General features: G+C 30.7%; 1 protein-coding gene across 1 annotated transcript in view; it reads right to left on the bottom strand.

The window, feature by feature from the left end:
- The window catches only part of MS3_00005451 (uncharacterized protein), a gene marked incomplete at its 5' end in the record, with an annotated part of 37012 nt that extends 30646 nt beyond the window's left edge, over nucleotides 1-6366 (bottom strand). Inside the window, one exon of the mRNA XM_035730320.2 lies at nucleotides 6235-6366. Coding sequence (XP_035585615.1) covers nucleotides 6235-6366 — 132 coding nt within the window. The remainder of the gene's footprint in view (nucleotides 1-6234) is intronic.
- Nucleotides 6367-20949: the final 14583 nt, after the last annotated feature.

Raw genomic sequence — 20949 nt, 5'->3', positions numbered from 1 at the left:
TCCTATCGGTCCGTTGCTCGCCTAACCCGTCAAGCTGAGTCCAGGATGCGAATAACAGCCTCCACTTTGCGAATCATTTATTTCAGACATACTGGGTTTATATACCAACCAAACAGACCGCAAGGCACCGTAAAATAGGAAATAACATTCATACACATTAAAGCCAAAAAGTGGCTGTGAACGTGGGAGACAGTAATTAATATATTGACTATAACATAGGAACAGTAAATCGTACAATAATTATCTATATGTCAAAATGAAGCTTATAATAAGGAGAATATAGATATGCATAATCTAATTACTGAATAGTTATACCATAAGAATATATAGATAATATTAATCAATCAATAGGTCTCAGAAGTTACTCGTAATTTAATCTTTCCTAGAATATAACACACACTGATTACGTTTGTTACCTAATACTCCATTTCCATTCATTCAGAAACCGTTATCTGCGATATTAAGTTAAATTTGCCCTTAACAATCTTGATGGAAACAAATAATTTCAACATAGTTGATAATATCTATTGATGAAAGTTTCTCATATCAGTCTTCACTGAATTTTGTACGATCCATTAATACTCTATGAAATTTTCGGTCTAATTAACCAAATAATTACTGCAAACAAATTAATATTTGACAACTAATTTTTCTTCTGAAAATGTATAACATTCAAATCTTGATTCTTGATTTGTTTTATTAATCATAGTTTCATAAATCAGTTTTAATGTATGTTAACTAAAAAAAATAATTATTTTTCGTTTATATAAAGGAGACATTTGATCAAATATAAAGTGAGAACACATATATATTACAAAAAAAACAACTAATGAAGAATTGGATCACAATTATATTGTGATAAAAATAAACTAGTCTCACTTTGTGAAAAAAAACACCAAACAAGAATCTTTAGTTTTATTTCATAAATTGATTATTTAGCACTGTATTCTATCAAACAGTTTGTTTCTATTTCAAGTAAAGAGAACATGAACATACAGACGATATCTTATTACTCAACTGATAATTGATATAGTTGATAGAAATCAATTTACTGATTTAATATCTGAAACTACGTATAATTGATATTTGAATTAGACTTTATCGAATATTGAGCCATGTCATTCAAAATCGTTTGCAATGGCACAGGTGCATACACTCTTTGTGTTCTCCCAAATTTTGATCTCCTTATTCCTCCTTGTCTCTTTTTTTTCTCTTCCAAAATTTATTTCACTGTGTTATACTCGTTAAATAACATCTCCAAACACTAATTTTCTTGATTACTGCTTATACTCTTATTACCTCTACCACTACGGTATTTGAATCGACAACTGCATCTCTGTGCTAATGTGGTATGGCAACTCGAACTGATGTACGCACGTACGAAGTTCTACGTTGTTACCGACTGACTGACTGGCTTATCGAATATTGTACAATTGAGTATGAATAATAATATTTTCTCATTACTTTAAAATTTTTGTTGTTTATAGATTTAATAAACCATAGTTGAAATAGCATAGTAATAACGAAAGGCTTACAATTAGGACAATATATTGAAAACATTTTCAATTGAATCTTTTGAAAGATGGAATATTTGAATTATTTGATGTAAAATAAATATATTTTATTCTGAAAATTCCTTTACCATTATATTTGGTAAAATCCTATATCTATACATCATTCATTCCCGGCCAGCAAATGCGTGGGTACGACCGAGGGTAGTGAAATTCAGCTCTACCTCGCGAAATGCTCTCACATGGCCACGCGTATACAGCCACTCTCAGAGAAGTCTTACTCAATGCCTTCTCGTGGCGCGGGTGTTGCATACAAAATTGAGAGGACAAAAAGAGAATTTCCGGCGCTTTCATCAAATTGGTGGATACAAAAGATCCACCTAGTGAAGTTGGAAAACCCTGATACCAAAACAATGGTACACATGGGCTCCAGGATCCTGAGGGAACAAATGGCGTATGAACCAATTATTAGTTACCAGCTACCACGGAATGGCATCTTTCGACGTTGCTCCACTGTCTTGTGGATCAGACCTTTAGGTCGAAGGCTCCTGGTGTGGCCTGCCAAGAAAACCACCAGCTTTGGTCTGGACACCCGGGTAGTATCACAGTTACACACAAATCAAGTGACCTTTGTGGCGTATATGTGTCCGGTGCCCCTTTGTATCACTATTTATGTGTTCAAATAAGTAAATAAATCCAGGAGTTCACTGATTTTTAAAGAAAAAGTATTTTTCAATACTCTTAACACATTTAAAAGGTTACCTCAACTTGTTATCTAAAATAAGGACTGATTACTCTGATAAGAAGCAAAAATTTGAAACAGCATTTGCTAGATTTATTGTTTAATCAAGTAACATTATCACAAGGCCAAACTATATCTTCTTTAACGCCTTTTTTATTAAGTTATTTCCCTCAGACACTAATTCAAATATACCAATGGTCATTGATTATGAAATGTTGTATTTCGATAGAACAAGGAGAAGACGGCGTTGATCTGAAAAATGTGATGGATTCGCGCTATGCATTTCGAACAATCTGGTCACACATATACTTGTCAGGGCATTTAATATGAAAATTAATAAAGGTCAATTAAATGAAAGTTTATAATAGGGACTAATGTCTTTAAATGTTGTAATAATGATATCACTCAAAACTTTTATTTTATTTGAAAATGAAGCATAATTGAATAATTAATTATCTACATCAATAAGCATAAATAAAAATTAATGGAGGACATAACTCCCGATGTTTTTTCAACAGTCTACTTGCAAAAAGGAACACTTAATGTTAAAAATAACTCAAAATAGCATGAACTGTTCACAATAAATATGAGTATTTATTAAAACTTTTCTCGTCGTCTCCTGTCAAACTAACTATAAACATTTAAATAGTTAAAACAACTCGACCGTTACTATGGTGATATACTTCCAGTTTTCTTATCCTTTGTATATTATTTCATAACAATGAATAATGGAAATATAATTATGAGATCGTTAAGTCACCACATTTTATGCCTAATTTGATGATAACTAATAGTGAAGTTTCTCATTTGATTTGAATTATTTCAACATACCAATAAAACTGATATGTTAGTATTATGCGTAATAGTTTAATTCAGAAGACGATGAATGTTTCGTAAATAAGTCATCTGATGCCTGAACTATTTGTACCCAAAGTTATATGTTGTTATTTATACATTTCTATTGGTTTTTTAAGCATGTAGGTAACTATTTAAATAGTCTTATAACAGGAAAACTACTCGACAATAATACCATCTTCAGTGAGTTACTTCAGTAACTTTAAAGTACATCAATTGGATAGACCTCTCGGTAAATGTTTTGCGGAGTACTTTAGAATAACTGGTCGAATAAAATTCAATCCAGGAAATCAATAAAAGTTTGTTTGTTTTGAGTTAAAACGACTTGCTTTCCTAAGTGTTTTTAAGTCAAAAAATATAAACTACTTTTATTTGTTAAATTACTTGGACATGTAATTTCATAAAATCACGGAATAGTTTTATTTTCAATGTCGTTTGGTCATCTATATCTAATCGATTACTACTGATCAACTTGTATTTTGTACAAATATCATTCAAATATACATTAAATTATATCGTTACAATTAAAACAATTTATTGTTTCATATTTCGTCATCGCCTGAGTATTCAAGGATCATTGCTTGTTATTCATTGCAGAACGTCAAAGCAGTCAGTAAATGGTTTGAATTTTAATATTTGTAATGGTTAAACGAAAATGTACTTTACTGCCATCAAATAGTAAGTAGCATGTTCAACTTTTTCTACATTGTATCCTCCGTAAAAATAAAATGAAATCATTAACTAATATTCATTATAGATGAAAGATTAGATGTTCAACTTATTACATTTTACAATGATAGCTATAACTACTTTGATATTATTAACTGATTGTTGATATTTTCATATCGTATTTGTTTCCACTGAAATTAATGAAATTATTCTGCTTTATAAAATTTCGATTAAAATGTAGTTATTACACGAGGCACGATCTTAGCAGATAAAGGATTTGATAAATCATCTACTTTTATTTTAAGTGTAAAATAAGCTACCTCATTGAAGTTATTTATAAAAAATTGCTCAGTATAATCGGTTGGTACATAATACAGGCTGAGAATTTTGAGAAATTCAAAGAAAATAGATGTGAACGGATCGATTTTCTCATAGAACTGTAGCAACTCTCCTACAATCAATTTCGATTATGGTTAACTTTTGTCAAGACCTTATACTAACTTATTTAACAGACAGTGTTATTAGGAACTAACATTTCGTTCGTATAAACGTGTAGGCTTGATTACGTGCGACAGCCTACGCGCATATCTCTCTCTAACTTAAATGTTAATAACTTAAATATCGCTCAAAGAATTATTCTCTTTCACATGTATACATGTGCTCGAATCCTGTTAATAGCCTTTCCTTGCTTAGCCTTTGCTGTACCTAGCTGAGCTTTGATTCGATTTGACTATAAATTCTTCTCTGTATTTGCTCGTTCACACACATATTAGCTTCTCTGTTTCGATTCACCCGATGTACTTGTAACTTTGATACATGTGCCATCCGCTAATAAACTGTATTCGCTGCTACTTATTTCCTTCTGAATTCAAATACCATTGAGATTTATAATAACAACGTTTATAAAGTTGATTGATTAACGAAGCTAAACCACTACAGATCTTTATCTGAAGCTTTAAGTCAATAAATCGATTTCAGATAATCTCGTTTCCAGTTAATTTGAATGATATTGATTATTTTTTATCGACTTTAGTGTGAGGTGATCTACAGCTATCACTCAAGGAAAACAGTTAATATATCATAAAATTGTTCTGTATTTTTTTAAAAGCAAAATCATGTTAATGATCTACTAAATGATATTGTGGAAATCGATTCTAGTCGTTGTGTACTCATGATAACACAATGCTAAATTTGCATAGAATCATATAAACAAATTCATAAAAAGTTGCTATACAATAATTGTTTTACTTTACTTTAACTTGTGACATATTCTAGCAATCAATGGTATTATTATAAATTCAGTAATCATAGTGAAATATTGTAATTGCACTGTATTTTTGTCTATGATAAGGGAGATTACTAAGTTTTAGCTTTTAGTTTTATTATTTAATACTTATGTATATAGGTAAGAATAAATATTGTGCTTACATTATATAAGTTAAATGAGAAATAATGATCACTGTCTCATTTAATTCAAGTGTACAATGTCTTATGATTATTTCTTGGGTTTATCTATCATATTGAATGATTTCTATTTATGTGATGTTCTAATCAGTTCAGTTTTGTATAAAAGTCTGCTTTCATAATTGTATTGATAAATGCAAATTGCATATTTCATAAACGTTGCATAGGCATTGATTGGGTTGTAGGAATCATTTAAAGTTATTAAAAAAAACGTAGTAGACTTGAATGTTTATCCATCAAACTTCATTTGAAAAAACCATTGTCAAACATGTTTTTCTGATCAATAATTATACAAACGATAGAGAATTTCCTCACTTTAAAATTCATAAAATCTTCTATTGTATCTACAAATAAGTGATCACTGTGGAGTCAATAACGTTATGTCCTTTAGTACTGATCGAGTTACACTGGTTGAGTTACAATATGGTCACTAGTCTACATAACTCGACATTGTGTGCACTATATTCAGATGTTATGTGGCTGGACATAATCAAGGGTATACTCTGAACCTAATTTTCGTGCTTTGTTAGAAAGGCATACCTGAAAAATTAATAGAACTGTTCCTCATTGTGGGATTAGAACCGTCTTCGACTAGCATGAAAACTAGGCTGACCAATTCCTACCAGTTACCTCAAACTTCCTGACATTTCGATGTAGTGCACCTGATTTCTGATCACTCAGGCTAGTGGCCATATATTAACCTGATTGAAAGAACTCCATCAAGATAAAGTACTAGATAAATATGACTAGTCACTTTTCAGCAGCCAAGCATTTGTAGTTATCTCATTTCTACAGGACTGTAAACCAGAGTGACACGTAAACGAATCCCATGGAAAGTATCAATTCCAGATACATATTGCTGACGAATGTCAGAAAGAACGAAACCTAGGTTAAGATTCTTCTGTTGGTTATTTCCAACTACCCTACATCAAACAAAGCATTATGGTAAAAGTCACTGATTTAAAATACTACCCAATACAACTCACTTCTCACCTCATATTCCATTAAAACTTTATCCAAATCGAGATCATCCAAATTTTTCATTCTCATCAATGAATAATCAATGTCTGGTAGACATCCATCCACTGGAAAATATCTATGATTTGTGATTTTTGAACTTTTCATTTCAATAATTATGGAAGTATATTAATAATTCTGTATGACTTTGAATATATGAGTAAAATTTATTTTATCCTCAGTAAAATAATTAGCTATGAAAAGTCTTGAGACGAAAAATTAAAATTTCTATTCAGTTTAGCATAAATGATTCATTTTGATACTTTGAATGAAAAAACAGCATATGTGAGCATATAGAGCTTACATAACAACTGTATGAGAACTGGATAAATTATTTTTAACCAATCAGAGTAAAACACTAAATAATTAAGGCAACCAATGAAATAGTATCTGATAAATAGATTTAAACAATTCCCAAAGTAATCATAGCTACTGTAAACTGTTACACTAGAAGGGTCAATTGTAGATCATTTTTTAGTATTTAATATTGATCTATGCGTTTATTCATATTTCTTAACCAATTATTTACTTTTCACAGACATCGTTAGTCATTTTCTAATGACTTAAGATAATATAGTTGAGATACATTCCTGAAGTTATCTTAACAAATATTGTAATTTATAACGATTATGAGTTCAGCCTCTAAAGTACTATCATGCATATTATAACTTTCCTACTTACAACTTAAGCAAAGATGGATAGTGGTCAGCAGTGGAATCTAGAACACGCTTTTTTTCTGTTTGGGACTCGTCAGATAGATGAACATGAACTCTGGGATGCAGGTACATCCAGCTGATGAGTCCCAAATGGAACGCAACACACGTCCAGGATTCATCTGCCAGCGACTATCCATCTTTGCTTATAAAGCTTGTGACTTAAGGCAATATCGAGGCAATCCGCACAGGTTGTACATATGCCAACAAGAGACTGATCAGCTGCAGTCCTAAATAACAAAAGGAAGATACAAGCAAATAACATCAAGTGAATTTTTTCCTACTTACAGCTTATAATAATAAAAGAGCAATAATCAAGTATTCGTCAGAAACTTCAGTTTAGTTTTATCAATCAGTAAGATAGTCTTTTAATATTCTGTACTAATATCTTATTAAAAAGGTGTTGCAGTAAACTTCTGAATCTATGAATTTAAAAATCAGTATATATGTAGGAATTATATCAGTTTCAGGTTGTTTTCGAAGAGTTATAAATCATGAATTAATTAAGTTTAATAATAAATAAATATGTTCGAGTAATATGAAATATTTTGTCTGAATTAGTAAAGTACACCTGTAGTGAATGAGAACGCAAGTGGGGACATTCGAATGTATTTCAACACAAAATTATAGAATATCTTAGTAAAATCTGAGAACGATACAATAATTACTTGATTTGCAAAATGTCAATCGATCGTCTCAGATTTCATTATCCTTTCATTTTCACACCAATCATTCTTTGTTCTCGTTCTCTTTTCTTCAAAATTTTTAACCTTCTGTTTCTAGGCATTTCACTTTTTATAGATGATACATACTACTTATATCTGTCGACATCAGTAGCTCACACCACACACCTTGAATATTTAGAAATATAAAACTAAGAAACTCTGTTAATCCTGTTCTCTAACTGCATTTAATAAAAAAATAGTAAGTGGATTCGATGCTACAGAAATAGTTCTGATGATAGAAAATGGGAACATTTGCTATAATTGTTGATAGTAACGAATATCAGTAAGCATATCTCATTTTCGTTTCTACCTATCTGAATATACGTAACTAATGAAGTTAATCTTTTGATAAACAATACATAATGATACTAAAATGTTGTAGTCCGACTAATTGTTAAAATGTATCAATAAAATAACGTTTAATTACTTATTAGGCAAATGTCCAAAGCTCATCAATTAATTAGTATGTCAGTAAATGTACTAATGTAAAATAAAGATGTCTATTTAAGACAAATCAAACACTATTCCATATTAACTATTCAAAGCAAAAAAAAGACAATATCTTGAAATAATTATAAATACAATTATTTAATTCATCAAGGTGATATTAAAGCAATATCGTACTTTATTTTATATTATTTCAATCATGGATCAACTGAATTTAGACATGAACATCATTGAATTCCGACTCAATGGTTTATAGGTTAAGCGTTCACGCACGAGATCGAAGGTCCTGGGTTTGAATCCTGCATGCAGGGTTGTAGTTGCACGCTGCTGAGGAGTCCCCAACTATGACGAAACGGCCGTCCAGTACTTACAAGTTTTCAGTAGTGGTCTAACATTGATCGATTCATAAATCCAATCAGGTAATTGTCATTCTTATGCAAATTTCTCCCTCAAGCAATCCATTAATCTAATCAAACTGAAATACAAGAATATATTAGTGAAAAGGATTAAATCTAAATGTATTTTAATATTTACTTCATGTAGAATTGAGTTTTTATACGATCTTAAATATTGTAAACAATAATTTATTTTTATGGATAAGACTTTTTGTTATTGGTTACATTTTAGTAATGTTTAAAATAAAGTTAATTATAAAAAAACTAAACTACTCTGAAGAAGTGGCTTACATTAAGTCACGAAACGTCAAAAATACAACTTGTCTACCTCTTGGGACATAATAAAAATATATTTGTTAGTAACTCTCTAATCAATGCTCAGTTTATATGAAATTATCAAGTTCAACCATGGCAATAATACCAATAAACTCATTAATAACAAGATGGAAATATTTAGAGAAAAACGTACTATTTGTTGTTCATTATGAAAAATATCATCTTAATATTGAACGTTTTTGAGGAAACCCCTTTTGCCATGAATTTAAAGTGGAATAACTCCCAACACTATAACACTTGACTAGAAAATTTTCGTCTCTTCAATAAGTAACCATGTAAAGTTTCTTTTATTTTAAAAAAACAACTGAGTTTATACCCATTTTAAAATTAATCCGAACATGTAAGTAAATAATTATAACTAAACAATAAGCAAACATATTGGTAAGCGTGTTATCATGAAACTAAATTACTTTCCTATCGCGTTTTATTTTGTTAATCAATTACTAACTTGAAGGATATTTGAATGATAAGAAATGAGAATTCATATAATAAAATATATTGAATTTAATAAATCAATTAGATCACGGTTGTTCCTCCCTATGTATGTGTTTCCGCATATACATATAAATTGGTTGACACAATGGATTGTGACACAATCGCTTACGTGCTGTTTGGGCTTTGGGTGAAATATAAACTTGTTCATATCTATAATGATACATACCCAAATAGATGCAGAACTAAATGAATTCCAATGGTCAAATAAGACCATAGGATAGACAGAAATCAGTAAATATTTATTACTGGTGAAAACTAATAATCAATTTTATTTATAATCAGAGAATATAATAGAGTAAAGCTATTAAGGCTAATTTATTAATATCACTTTTACACCATTTTCATTATATACGTCATCTTAACGACAATTCACTTTCATACGCTTCATCAATAAATTATTTTCACTTAGTATTTTTTTAAAATACATTCAAAATAGTCGTACAACTTTATTATGTCATTAGAAAATCTCGAACGTTTTATTATAAATGCACTTCAGAAATACTATATGATAACAGTAAGCCCATTAAATTACTTTGAATTCAATATTTGAGTTCATGAGCCAATTAAATCTAGACCACTATAGAAAACCTGGAGGCACTGGACTAACGTTTCGCCATAGTATGGGATTCCTCAGCAGTGCACACTCACGATCCTGCTCGCGGGATTACAACCCGGAACCCTCGGTCTCGCGCTCGAGCACTTAAATTCTAGGTCACTGAGCTGGCATCCAACGGTGTTACTGTCTAACTTCAGTCAATCCACGAAATCGCACCGCCGTCCAACACTGTCTTTAGTGAGTTTGTAGTGTCAGTTATTGTGTTAAGCCCACATACTGTATTCTGACTTTCGGACTTCCCATTCTATTCATTCTACTTGAGTAATATTTTACCTTGTCAATTATTCGCTTATCAGTCTTGACTGTTTTTATATGAGCGTATATGTGTGTACATTTCATATTCCATGACTCACCACATGTCTGTAGTTTATTTTGTCTGCCTATAAATATTGAGTAACGCTTGAGTAAAAATGAGTTGGCTTAGCAGCCATCTCCACTGCGCATCATTTTTACTTGGCTTCACCATGTGCTTGCTCTCTGTACGATTGCCGATTTTTATTAATCATTAGCAATAAATTATCTCTACAACTGGTGTTTAGGCTTCTGAATAATCTCGAGTAAATCTGTAATTCTACTAGGAGATTAAGCCTACCTTAAATACTCAGTTTACGGGATATTGAAGCCAGAAGTTATTATCTCACAACAGACCCGGTTGAACGCTAGACCACCATGGAAAACCTGGAAGCACCGGACAGCCATTTCGTCCTAGTATGGGACTTCTGTGTGTAGAATATCTTTTTGAAAAAGGTAAATATACATAAATATATGAATATGATGAAACGATCTAAAATGTCTATCTTTTACATTCATTTTTAATTATAGTAGTTTTCACATACAAAATTTCTCTATTAATATGTTAATGAATTGAACTTGAATCTACTTAAAGTGAATGCTTCGTTAATGCAATACTGACTAGTATCATGATACTTTTTCTTTATTATTTGTAAGCAGAATTTATTACATTATGAAACTACAAATAAAATTTTCAATAATACGGAAAAAGGAAAGTATGCAATTAACTGATATATCCCGACGAAAATAATGAATAGTAACTATCGGGATCTATTTATGGACAAATACTATACATATATTTTTATTGTATAATTTTTGAAGTAGTTAAACTATGCATATTCATGTTCTTCTTATTAAAAGCTTTATTTTGACCCATAGACTATTGTTAAACGATTTACCGTTCTTGAGTTATGCCCAGTTTATTAATTACAGTCTTTCACAATCACAACCACTTTTCGAGAGATCTTGTACAAATGTTATTTTCTATTTTATGGTACAACGTGGTCTGATTGGCTTGTGTATAAACCCAGTATGTTTGAAATACATGATTCATATTGCAGAGGCTGAGACTTGTGTTCCGGACTCAAATGGTAAGGCTAGGTAGGACGAGGGACCGATAAGGACACTAGGCTGCTTTAACGGGTGTATGGGTCATTGGACACAAGGCTACAAGTTATAACGTTAAACAAGACCGGTTTTTTGGTTGTCACTGAATAATTTCGCTACATTTAAATGTTAATTGTAATTTTATGTTTTACAATGCATTCATACTTTTACACTAGAAAAGATCATTTGTATGCATTTTTTCAGCATAAGGACATTTACAAAAGGAAAAACAAATAATTAAATGATTCTTTTTAATCTTATTTACTTAAAAACTAGCTCAATAAACATATATCAGAAAAAATAATATCACAAAATGTTAGATTATTCGAATGATATCTGCTTCAGTTGTATATTTATCTTATACAATGGTCTACTAGATAGGGCATCACCAGGAAATACAAATAATTTAAAAAACTTTGGAGAATAAATTCAGTACTGACAAGTAATCGGAAATATAATACACAATACAGTTTACCTGTTCTTTTTTTAATTCTACTCCATGAAGGCCAATATTATTACTACTTTAAATACGTTTCATTATTTATGATAGTATACTGTTAATTGTATTTCATGTTCGATAACTTATGCCTATCAATTGATTTAACACTCAAGTGTACATTAAGCAGTTCTTAATGGCCTTTTTGATCAGAGAAGCAATATCAAGTCGTTTATAGTCCAAAAAATGAACAATTCATCGCTTATATTATTAAGTTTATTTACAATACGGTGATTAATTTGTATTGAAACGAGGATAATTGATTATTAACGATTGCCTATGGTCAGAGGACTCATATTTTCACTTTAGATCTCAATAACCTGACTCATGATCTTAATTAATTCATTTATGTACGTTAGAATACACTTTCGTTACAAAACAGATAATTAGAGATGATCATAGGTAAATGAATACTGCCATTTCAAATAATAATGAATGTCGATAGTGATAATAACATATGTAAATCCATCAAAATTTGTATGTTTACTTAAACTTGAATTAAATAAATAAAGTCATTTTTCCATATACTTCCTATCTTATAACTGAAAATTTATTTAGTTTAAATATGATGTTTTTACTATACACTACTTCTTACAATAAGCTAAATCATTGTCAAAATAAATTAACATATTTGTGTAAACAATCCCATTTGAAACTCTGATCAATTAGCTAAAACTCTAAAGAAACTATACCGGTCAACATGGATCAATAGTTGATTTTAATGATTTAAACCCACTGAAGAATTTTGCAAACAATTCTTGACACAGTTGATCATGGTCAGTTACAGTTCATCTTTAGAATATAAAATCATTATCCTGAGTATAATTCAAGAACAAAATAGCTATCCATACGTCTTTTTTATTTCAATAGTTATTCGGCTGATATACTTCCATGATGAAAAATAGATTTGACTTTAACAGTTTACTTATTTCTTTTCTAATAAGAAACATAACTGATCATCTAAAAAGTTATTTATTAACATTTTCGACAATACGGTTTCAACAGGCAAATTTGATCCTAGATTTTTAAAAAAAAGATAATCAGATTACCAGTTTGATGAATACTATGTCCCTATCCGCTTAAAACGTTAAAAACTCAAAATCGTTAAAACAGATGAATGACCGTCATCTAGAATACATAGAAACGGTATACTGTAAACAATTTTCCCCCCGCAAAAATAATTCAGATCGAATAATAATTTTAATCAGTTTAACATGGATTGTCTGAATTTCATGGTTTAAATATACTGAAAATGTAATTTTGTATGTGACCCAAGTTGTTTATTAAAACTCCCTTGATAAATTGTAGGATGTTATTACTAAAAGATAAGTATTGATTGAAGCTGGAGCTGGTAACTGTTTGTACTTTCTCTAGTAATTTAAACGCAAAACATTGCCTGAGATGTCTGAATAAATAGATTTTAATATATGGCTAAATCATGAATCTGCACCGGTGAGAGGCCTTGTAGTGTAGAAAGATAACTGCCAATTACTCCCTGGTTTGCAGTAAAGTTTCTAAATGATACCATCCTATCACGAAAAGTAAATCCTTCATTTTGTAAAGTTCTGTTTTCTTAATAAAATCGATGTGATGGAAATACATTTTAACAGTTTTAAACTGTACAAGTACGGACAAAATTCAGCAAATTCGTTTATGCTTAATGTGTGTTATTTAGATCTGTAATGATCTTAAAGACAGTAACAAAAAATGAATACCATCTATCAATATATCATCATGTTAACAGTGTAGAATAACAAAAAGTAATAACTCCATATTAAACTGTCGATTTATATGTTATTGAGTTACTAGGTTATTTTGTATATAATTCAACATCTTCAGATTAACAATTTACTGATACTATAATTATTTGTGTTTTTTCAAGTAGTGAGAAAATTCTACTTTTATCTCATCTGTTATTTATTGTTCTGTTGTACTATTTAAACTTGGATTAATTTCGAGTTGATTAACTATCCTCTGAAGAAGCGGCTTACACTAAGTCACGAAACCACAGAAAATATAATTTCTATAATCATTGGGATATTACAAATATATTAATTTATTTACAACAATCTACACAATGCTCAATTTATTAAAAATTATTAAATCAAACCTTGGTAATGATACTTACAAGTTATCTATTGTTTTCTTCCTTAAAACTAAAATAAAAAAATGAAACTATTTCAACGTAATGGCAAACTAGTTTTTGAGCTATTCAGATATTACTTAATACAGTGCCGGTTGTTCTCTTTTGGTTAGCAGAAAAAAAGCATACATTGATCACAATCATTAATTTGAAATTATTAAATGCTTTCTTCAATAACAACAAAAAAGACTTTATCGTTTGTTTTGATATAGCCATTATCCACTAGGAAGTTTGTCACTTTTGCCATTTTTTTGTGGCTGATTGTAGATTTTACAGTTTCCGTTTGTTTTGATAACTCAAATTTGTATCTCTCACACATTACGGAAACCATGGCAACGTTAATAAATTCATCAAATTGTCCATTTATTGTGTGATATCGTTTTTTTTAAATATAGATGTACATAATAAAATTTATGTGATATTGTAACCTTTTCTAATTTAGTTTCTTCTACAAAATTTTTATGACTACAATTTTTTCGGATTATATAAAAAGAACATTATAATCCATTGTATACCGAAATTTTTATTTTATGGTTGTTGCATAACTATGATAATAACAAAGAGTTTGGTTGAAGGTTAACGTGGTATTTCTGTAGGTCATCTAAAAATGGCAACATTTCTTATACTTTTTACACTGTGTGAGAATTGAGAAATATTTTTGATTTATATCATCTTAGTTACTAATGTGAGAATCGCACTTCTAATAATTCAATCGAGAAATGTTACAGATTATTACTAGTAATTTATTCATCTAATGAATTTTGACCAAACAACTTGGTTATGAAATACAGATTATTGGTTATTTAAAATATAAAGTCATCAGAGTGCAAAGTTATATCCATTTCTAATAATATTTGTAAACTGAACTTAAATGAACATTCGTTCATTGAGATAAAACTAAAGGTATGAACATAGCTCCAAGTGATTAATTTCAGTAAACAAACTGTACATTTCACTAATTGTTGAAAAACATTTCTTAGTTTACTCTTAATGGGACTGTATAAAATGTAAGAAATTTATTCGTGACAATCTATTCACCGTTGAATCTCAATTCAATTGCCTGAAGCTTAGGCGCTCTTTAAGAGCCCTGAAGATCCTGAGTATCATCATCATGAACCCCTCAACTGTTAAAAAGCCACATATTAAAACGAAAATTTTCTGTTGCCTTCTGATTTTTATTGCTTGTCTAACTGAAGTCAGTCCGTTATGTCAAACTTCAGATTCCATAAGCTTTACAATATTCTATAATTTCATTTTATCAGGGTTGATTTGAGTTTATGATGCGCTAGTGCTTATCGTTTGCTGAGCTGAAAAAGATACTTTTTTTCAGATAGTTTACACAAACATTTGAAATACAACAGTGAAATACTATTTCAAGCTATGTTATGAAAATAATTTGGTTATCAATCATTTACATTTTATTTCGGAACCACAGTCACGCATAATTTTGGGATTTTAATTCAAAGTGAAATTAATAATCAACATTTAACTATCATACAGTTTAATGAAAAGAAAAAGCCAAATACATTTGTGTATTTAAAAATAATCAGATAACTAATAGGATCACATCGGCTAAACTCTAAACATTTATATTTAAAAGAAATCTTTAGACATATATAGACATATGTAGAACCTTATAGAATATGAAAATAAACTATCTCACAAAAGTCATGATATAATTTTGACAAACATACTATAAAATGTTAAAATATGGAAACAAAAAATTCATGGGAACTAAACACTGATCGGAAGAACTGTCCTGAATGTCAAACAGGTAGTCATGATAATCATCACCAATAATAATCTGAACACAGTAAAAGTTGAACGCGTCAGTGGCTGTCTATAATATAAAGCTCAATGGATAATGATTTACCGATTGGAACGAAGTGCATGGAGTTCAACTCCAGTGTTAACTCAAAAGATGAGATACATTCGAAGTTTTCAACAGAGTGTGGCTGAACCAGATGAAAGATTCAGCAGACGTTCAACTTTGAGATTGACAGATCGGATCCAGTCAAAATCTGTCGTGCACGGACTAAATCACAACATTACGCATCATCGTTGAACAATCAATTGAATGGACTTCGTCACTATGCATCAACGCTCTTGATAATAGGAAAGCGTCTGACAGTGTGGATAGGAGAACATTATGCAAACCCCTTCGACACTACACAGTACATGACAAAATCGTCAACATTATTCGGAATTCAGACGACGGACTACACTGCAAAGAGGTGTATGATAGACAGCTGACAGATGCATTTCAAGTAAGGACCGGTGTCAGACAAGGCTGTCTACTCTCCCCCATTAATCTTTCTTGTCGTGGTCGACTGGATCACGAAGACCTTGAAATCCGAGATGAAGCACGCAATACAATGGACAAGTCAGAATGAATTAGAAGATTTGCACTTCGCAGATGACCTGAACCTACTATCTCATACACGCGGATATCCCTGATACTTCTCAATCTTTCAAAATTCTCAATAGACAAAACAATGCATCTACTTTTCAGCTTGCCACAGCAGTGGCAATTGAAAAACTCAAACCTGATTTATATGTTCAGTAAGAGATAGCAATCAATTAATCGATATCTTGCTAAATTTATACTTCAGTGTATATTAGCTGCAATTACTATTATTGTTATTATTACTGCCAAAACTATTCTTTTTCTCATTTCATTTTTTTGTTAGACAATCTTCACTAAAAACATTTTTTTATTCATCTGTTTTTAACATACCCAATTGTGTAAACTTATGTAAACTCTTCCAATCTGTAATTATCACACAATCCATCTTGTCGTATAAGCAGTGCTTCATCCACCTGTTTTTTCAAAATCCCATCTCCAACTGACCCGAAGCTTGTTAAAAATAAGTATTTGGATGGATAGATAGATGCATTTATTATTGATGATCTTTATTATCTTGTCATCATTATCAAGTACTCTATAATATATCATATCTCGATATTAACTTCAATACAATTACGGTTGTAAGCAGTTGATGAAAAAACCTCAATACAAAATAAATTTTGCGTTTAATCAAGAGCTCTATAAGTGAAAATTTTGCTTAACGGTGTTACTATGGTGCGCGCCTCGTATGTGAGCAGATCTAAGTAGTAAGTGTTAGGATGTGCAGAAAAATATACCAATAATTATCATGTTAAGTCTGATGGTGGCTTTGGATTTCAAATGTACACTCCCTATTGGTCGATATTTATTTCACTTGTTAACTATTGTATAAATGTTGTTTTCTATTTTATGGTACGATGTGGTCTGGTTGATTGGTAGATAAATAGAGTATGTCTGAAATACAATGATTTATAACTCAGAGGCTGAGACTTGTGTTCTGGCTGGGATAGACAGGGAAGCAGGGCCAATCAGAGCCCTAGGCCGTCCGTACGTGTTTTACGTGTCACTAATCCGATCGATAAATACGCTGCTCCATAATCTGCAGTCCTCACACGTTACAACGGTAAGTAGCAAGAATAAGAAGTGGAGTGCTTAGCAGTAAAAGGTTGAAATGAAATAGACTGGAAAGAAAAAGGAGAGCAGTCGGAAGAACAATAGAATTAGAAGAATAATGAAGTATGTAAAGGACCACTGATGAATCATGTGAAAATGATGTATTTGATATTTGATTTTCATATCTTACAAAGCCATTGTGTGATTTGATATAAAATGGTAAGTCGCTTTACAGTACCTGAGTCTGCGTTCACTACGTTACGAATATTCCTAAAATTTGTGATTGATGTTTCTGATGAAAGTGTAGATAAAAAATAAATTATGGTCTAAGATATGATAGGATGAAGTTTAGTAAAATATTTGTTTAAACAAAAGGTTGTTTACTCCTTATTTATGAGACTAAGCATTTTTTACTAAAAAGTGTTGTCTCAGTTGCTATGTATTGATAACAGCATTATTCTTATGACGAGTTATCAATCTTTTTTAGAAAATTTTACGATATGGTACTGTAACGGTTTTTCAATGACTATCTGTTTACATTTATGTCGCTGACGCTACATCCGTATATGTTATATTAGGTGTATGATTTTTTATCGCATCCAATCTAATATCTCTCACAACCTGGATTTGTTTTTCAATTTTCACTTCCCAAACCGAAAGTCCTGGGTTCAAATTATACGTGCAATATCGTGGATGAGCACTGCTAAGGTGTCCCATGTTAGGACGAAACGGCCATTCAGCGTTTCCGTGTTTTCAATGGTGGTCTAACGCTAATCGATTATGATCTTAATTAAAAACTCAACGACCTCCACAACACCATACTGATAATGGTATTATTGTTAAATTGAAGTATTTAATAAACATCTACCTTCCAGACGTCTAACGTGATGGATTATATATGCGTTAGAAGATTGGTAACACTAATGCAAAGGTATTTCTCACTTAAATCACTTAAGTCTTTAGATAAGATGTGTTGTTAGTTGCTCTGAGTATCATAAATTTAGCATGGCTAACTACAAATGTAATACAAAATTTTTCTTTACACTAACTGATAATAATTATTTCTGGAAATCTGAGTCATATGTAGTTGTTACTAATCAAATCATATAAAACTTTCATTCACTTATTTAGTCACTATCAAAAATAATGTGAGACTAGCCAGACTTAGAGTTGCTTTCCACTCGACATAAAACGTTCGATTCTCAATTCATTATTTTTTCGCTTTCATTCATCTGTCAATATTATCTATCCTGTTAAAAAAATGACAGTTAAACAGAAGAAACATTGATGAGAATAAATAGAGATTTGCACAAAAATATTACATCTGTACTTGTTTAAGTTTCATAAAATTTCACACATAATATATTACCAGTCGTGGAACGTACAGAAATTAGAAATTAAACATTTCGGTAACTGGGTTTTATTTCAAATTTATTATTTTTAAGATAAACATTAACACCGTTAGATATCGGCTCAGTGATCTAGAGGTTAAGCGTACGTGCACGTGATCAAAGATCCAGGGTTCAAATTCAATGTTCAGGATCTTGGATGTGCACTGCTGAGGAGTCCCATACTAAAACAAAACGTTCGTTCAGTGCTTTTAAATTCTCCATGATGATTTAGCTTCAATTCATTGATGAATTCAACTATTAACTTACTACAATCTCCACAATATACCCCTAATCTGATAATGATTTATATTCGTCAAATCTTTTATTCTATAAAATGAAATGAAAGTAATTTAAGAATTTAAACATTTCAACTTATTCAAATTAAGCATTCTTTTTTCAATAATAAATAACCATTGGTTAACAACACACAAATAGATGAATTACATTCAGAATCAAATGACTTGTTTCTTTTTTATTTTTATATATTAAAGTTTACATTCATTTTACAAAAGTACTAACAAACAATAAGTCTAGACTCTTTTATTCACTTTTATCAAATTTAGACAGAAAAAACTTCAAATATTTTAGTTAATCATTACAAGCAAGTATGATGGATAATAGAAAGACATATGTTAGTACAAACTGTGTAGATCCGTTTTTTTCCCTAGATAAAAGTTGAAAAATGCAAACTGTTAAATTCAAATTAAATTTATGATATTTGTATTAGCCTGAGTAAAACTATCAAATTTGACACATATCTGATAAATAATGAATAGAAACTATATGGTGTCAAGTAGTGATATCATTCAAGTTGTATTAAAATAACCTTACAAATTGTAGTATTGTGGTGAGTGCTATTTATGTCGATAGATATAAGTAGTATATATTGCCGATCGGAAGTGGAAAACCTAGCAGTAGAAGGCTAAGAAGACTGAGTTCAAGTAAATAGAAAGGAATTATGAACTGGAAGAATTACACAGAATGTGAAGGACAAATGATAGAAATTTGAAAATGAAGCATTCAGTGTCATGTTCACATATTTTACCAAGATATTTTAAAATCTATTTTAAAATATGTTGGTTTTCTCCACCTGAGTTTCCATTCATTATAGTATTTCGTCAAATTTAATCGATTTGGTACATGATATCTCTTCTGAAGATCTAAATCTAGGATATATTGCAAGAGTGTCAAGCTGAATGATAAAACATATATTCCATTGAGACAATAAATGACAATTATGTTAGCATATTTTTTTAGTATCTCTTCTTTCAATTTAAAACTTTGAAACTGTCAAATCAATTATTCATGTGATATTTAAAATAAAATGGTCTCCTCAACACTTATTTGTGAGGTGAACAAATGACGTAATGCAATTAGGTTGGCTTTTAAAGTTAAATTTTCGATTTATAAGTGTTTGTCATTGGAGTTATTTATCTACAACTGACTTTGAAAAACAGTCATAATTTTTGTTCAAACTTACTTAGGCCTGTTACCCTTCATAGAGGAGCATAGAACGCTAACCAGAATTCTCCATTCAACAGTCCTTTGCAGTTGTTTCAAGATGCTATTCATTCTTTTCATGTTCACCTCTAGTTCCCAACATAATGTCTTCCTTGATATTTCTCTTTTCCCATTCCCCCTCAGAATTCCAAATTAGCATTTGCCTCATGATGCAGTTTGATCAGTTCCTCAATATTCATCCTACCCACATCCACAATCTTTTCCTAATTTCCTACTCATCTGGAATTTGGTTTGTCCTCTCCCACAGTAGACTGTTGCTGATCAAGTCCTGTCAATGGACAATAATTATCTTGTGTATACAATTTTCTATAAATACTTGTCCCTCTTCGATGAGACTTGTAGTAGTTCTCCATGTTTCAGCTGCATATATGTGAACTGTTTTGATGTTCGTATTGAAGATTGTGACTTTGATATTGGTTGACAGTTGTTTTGAGTTATATATGTTCTCCAACTGTAGGAATGTTGTCCTTACTTTGTCAATCCTCGCCTTTACTTCTGCATCAGATCTTCTATGTTCACCGATGATGCTGCTGACAATGTACGCGGATGACTCCA

Source organism: Schistosoma haematobium, chromosome 3, assembly GCF_000699445.3.
Source record: "Schistosoma haematobium chromosome 3, whole genome shotgun sequence".
Lineage (NCBI taxonomy): Eukaryota > Metazoa > Platyhelminthes > Trematoda > Strigeidida > Schistosomatidae > Schistosoma > Schistosoma haematobium.
This window is presented reverse-complemented; position numbering and strand designations above follow the sequence as displayed.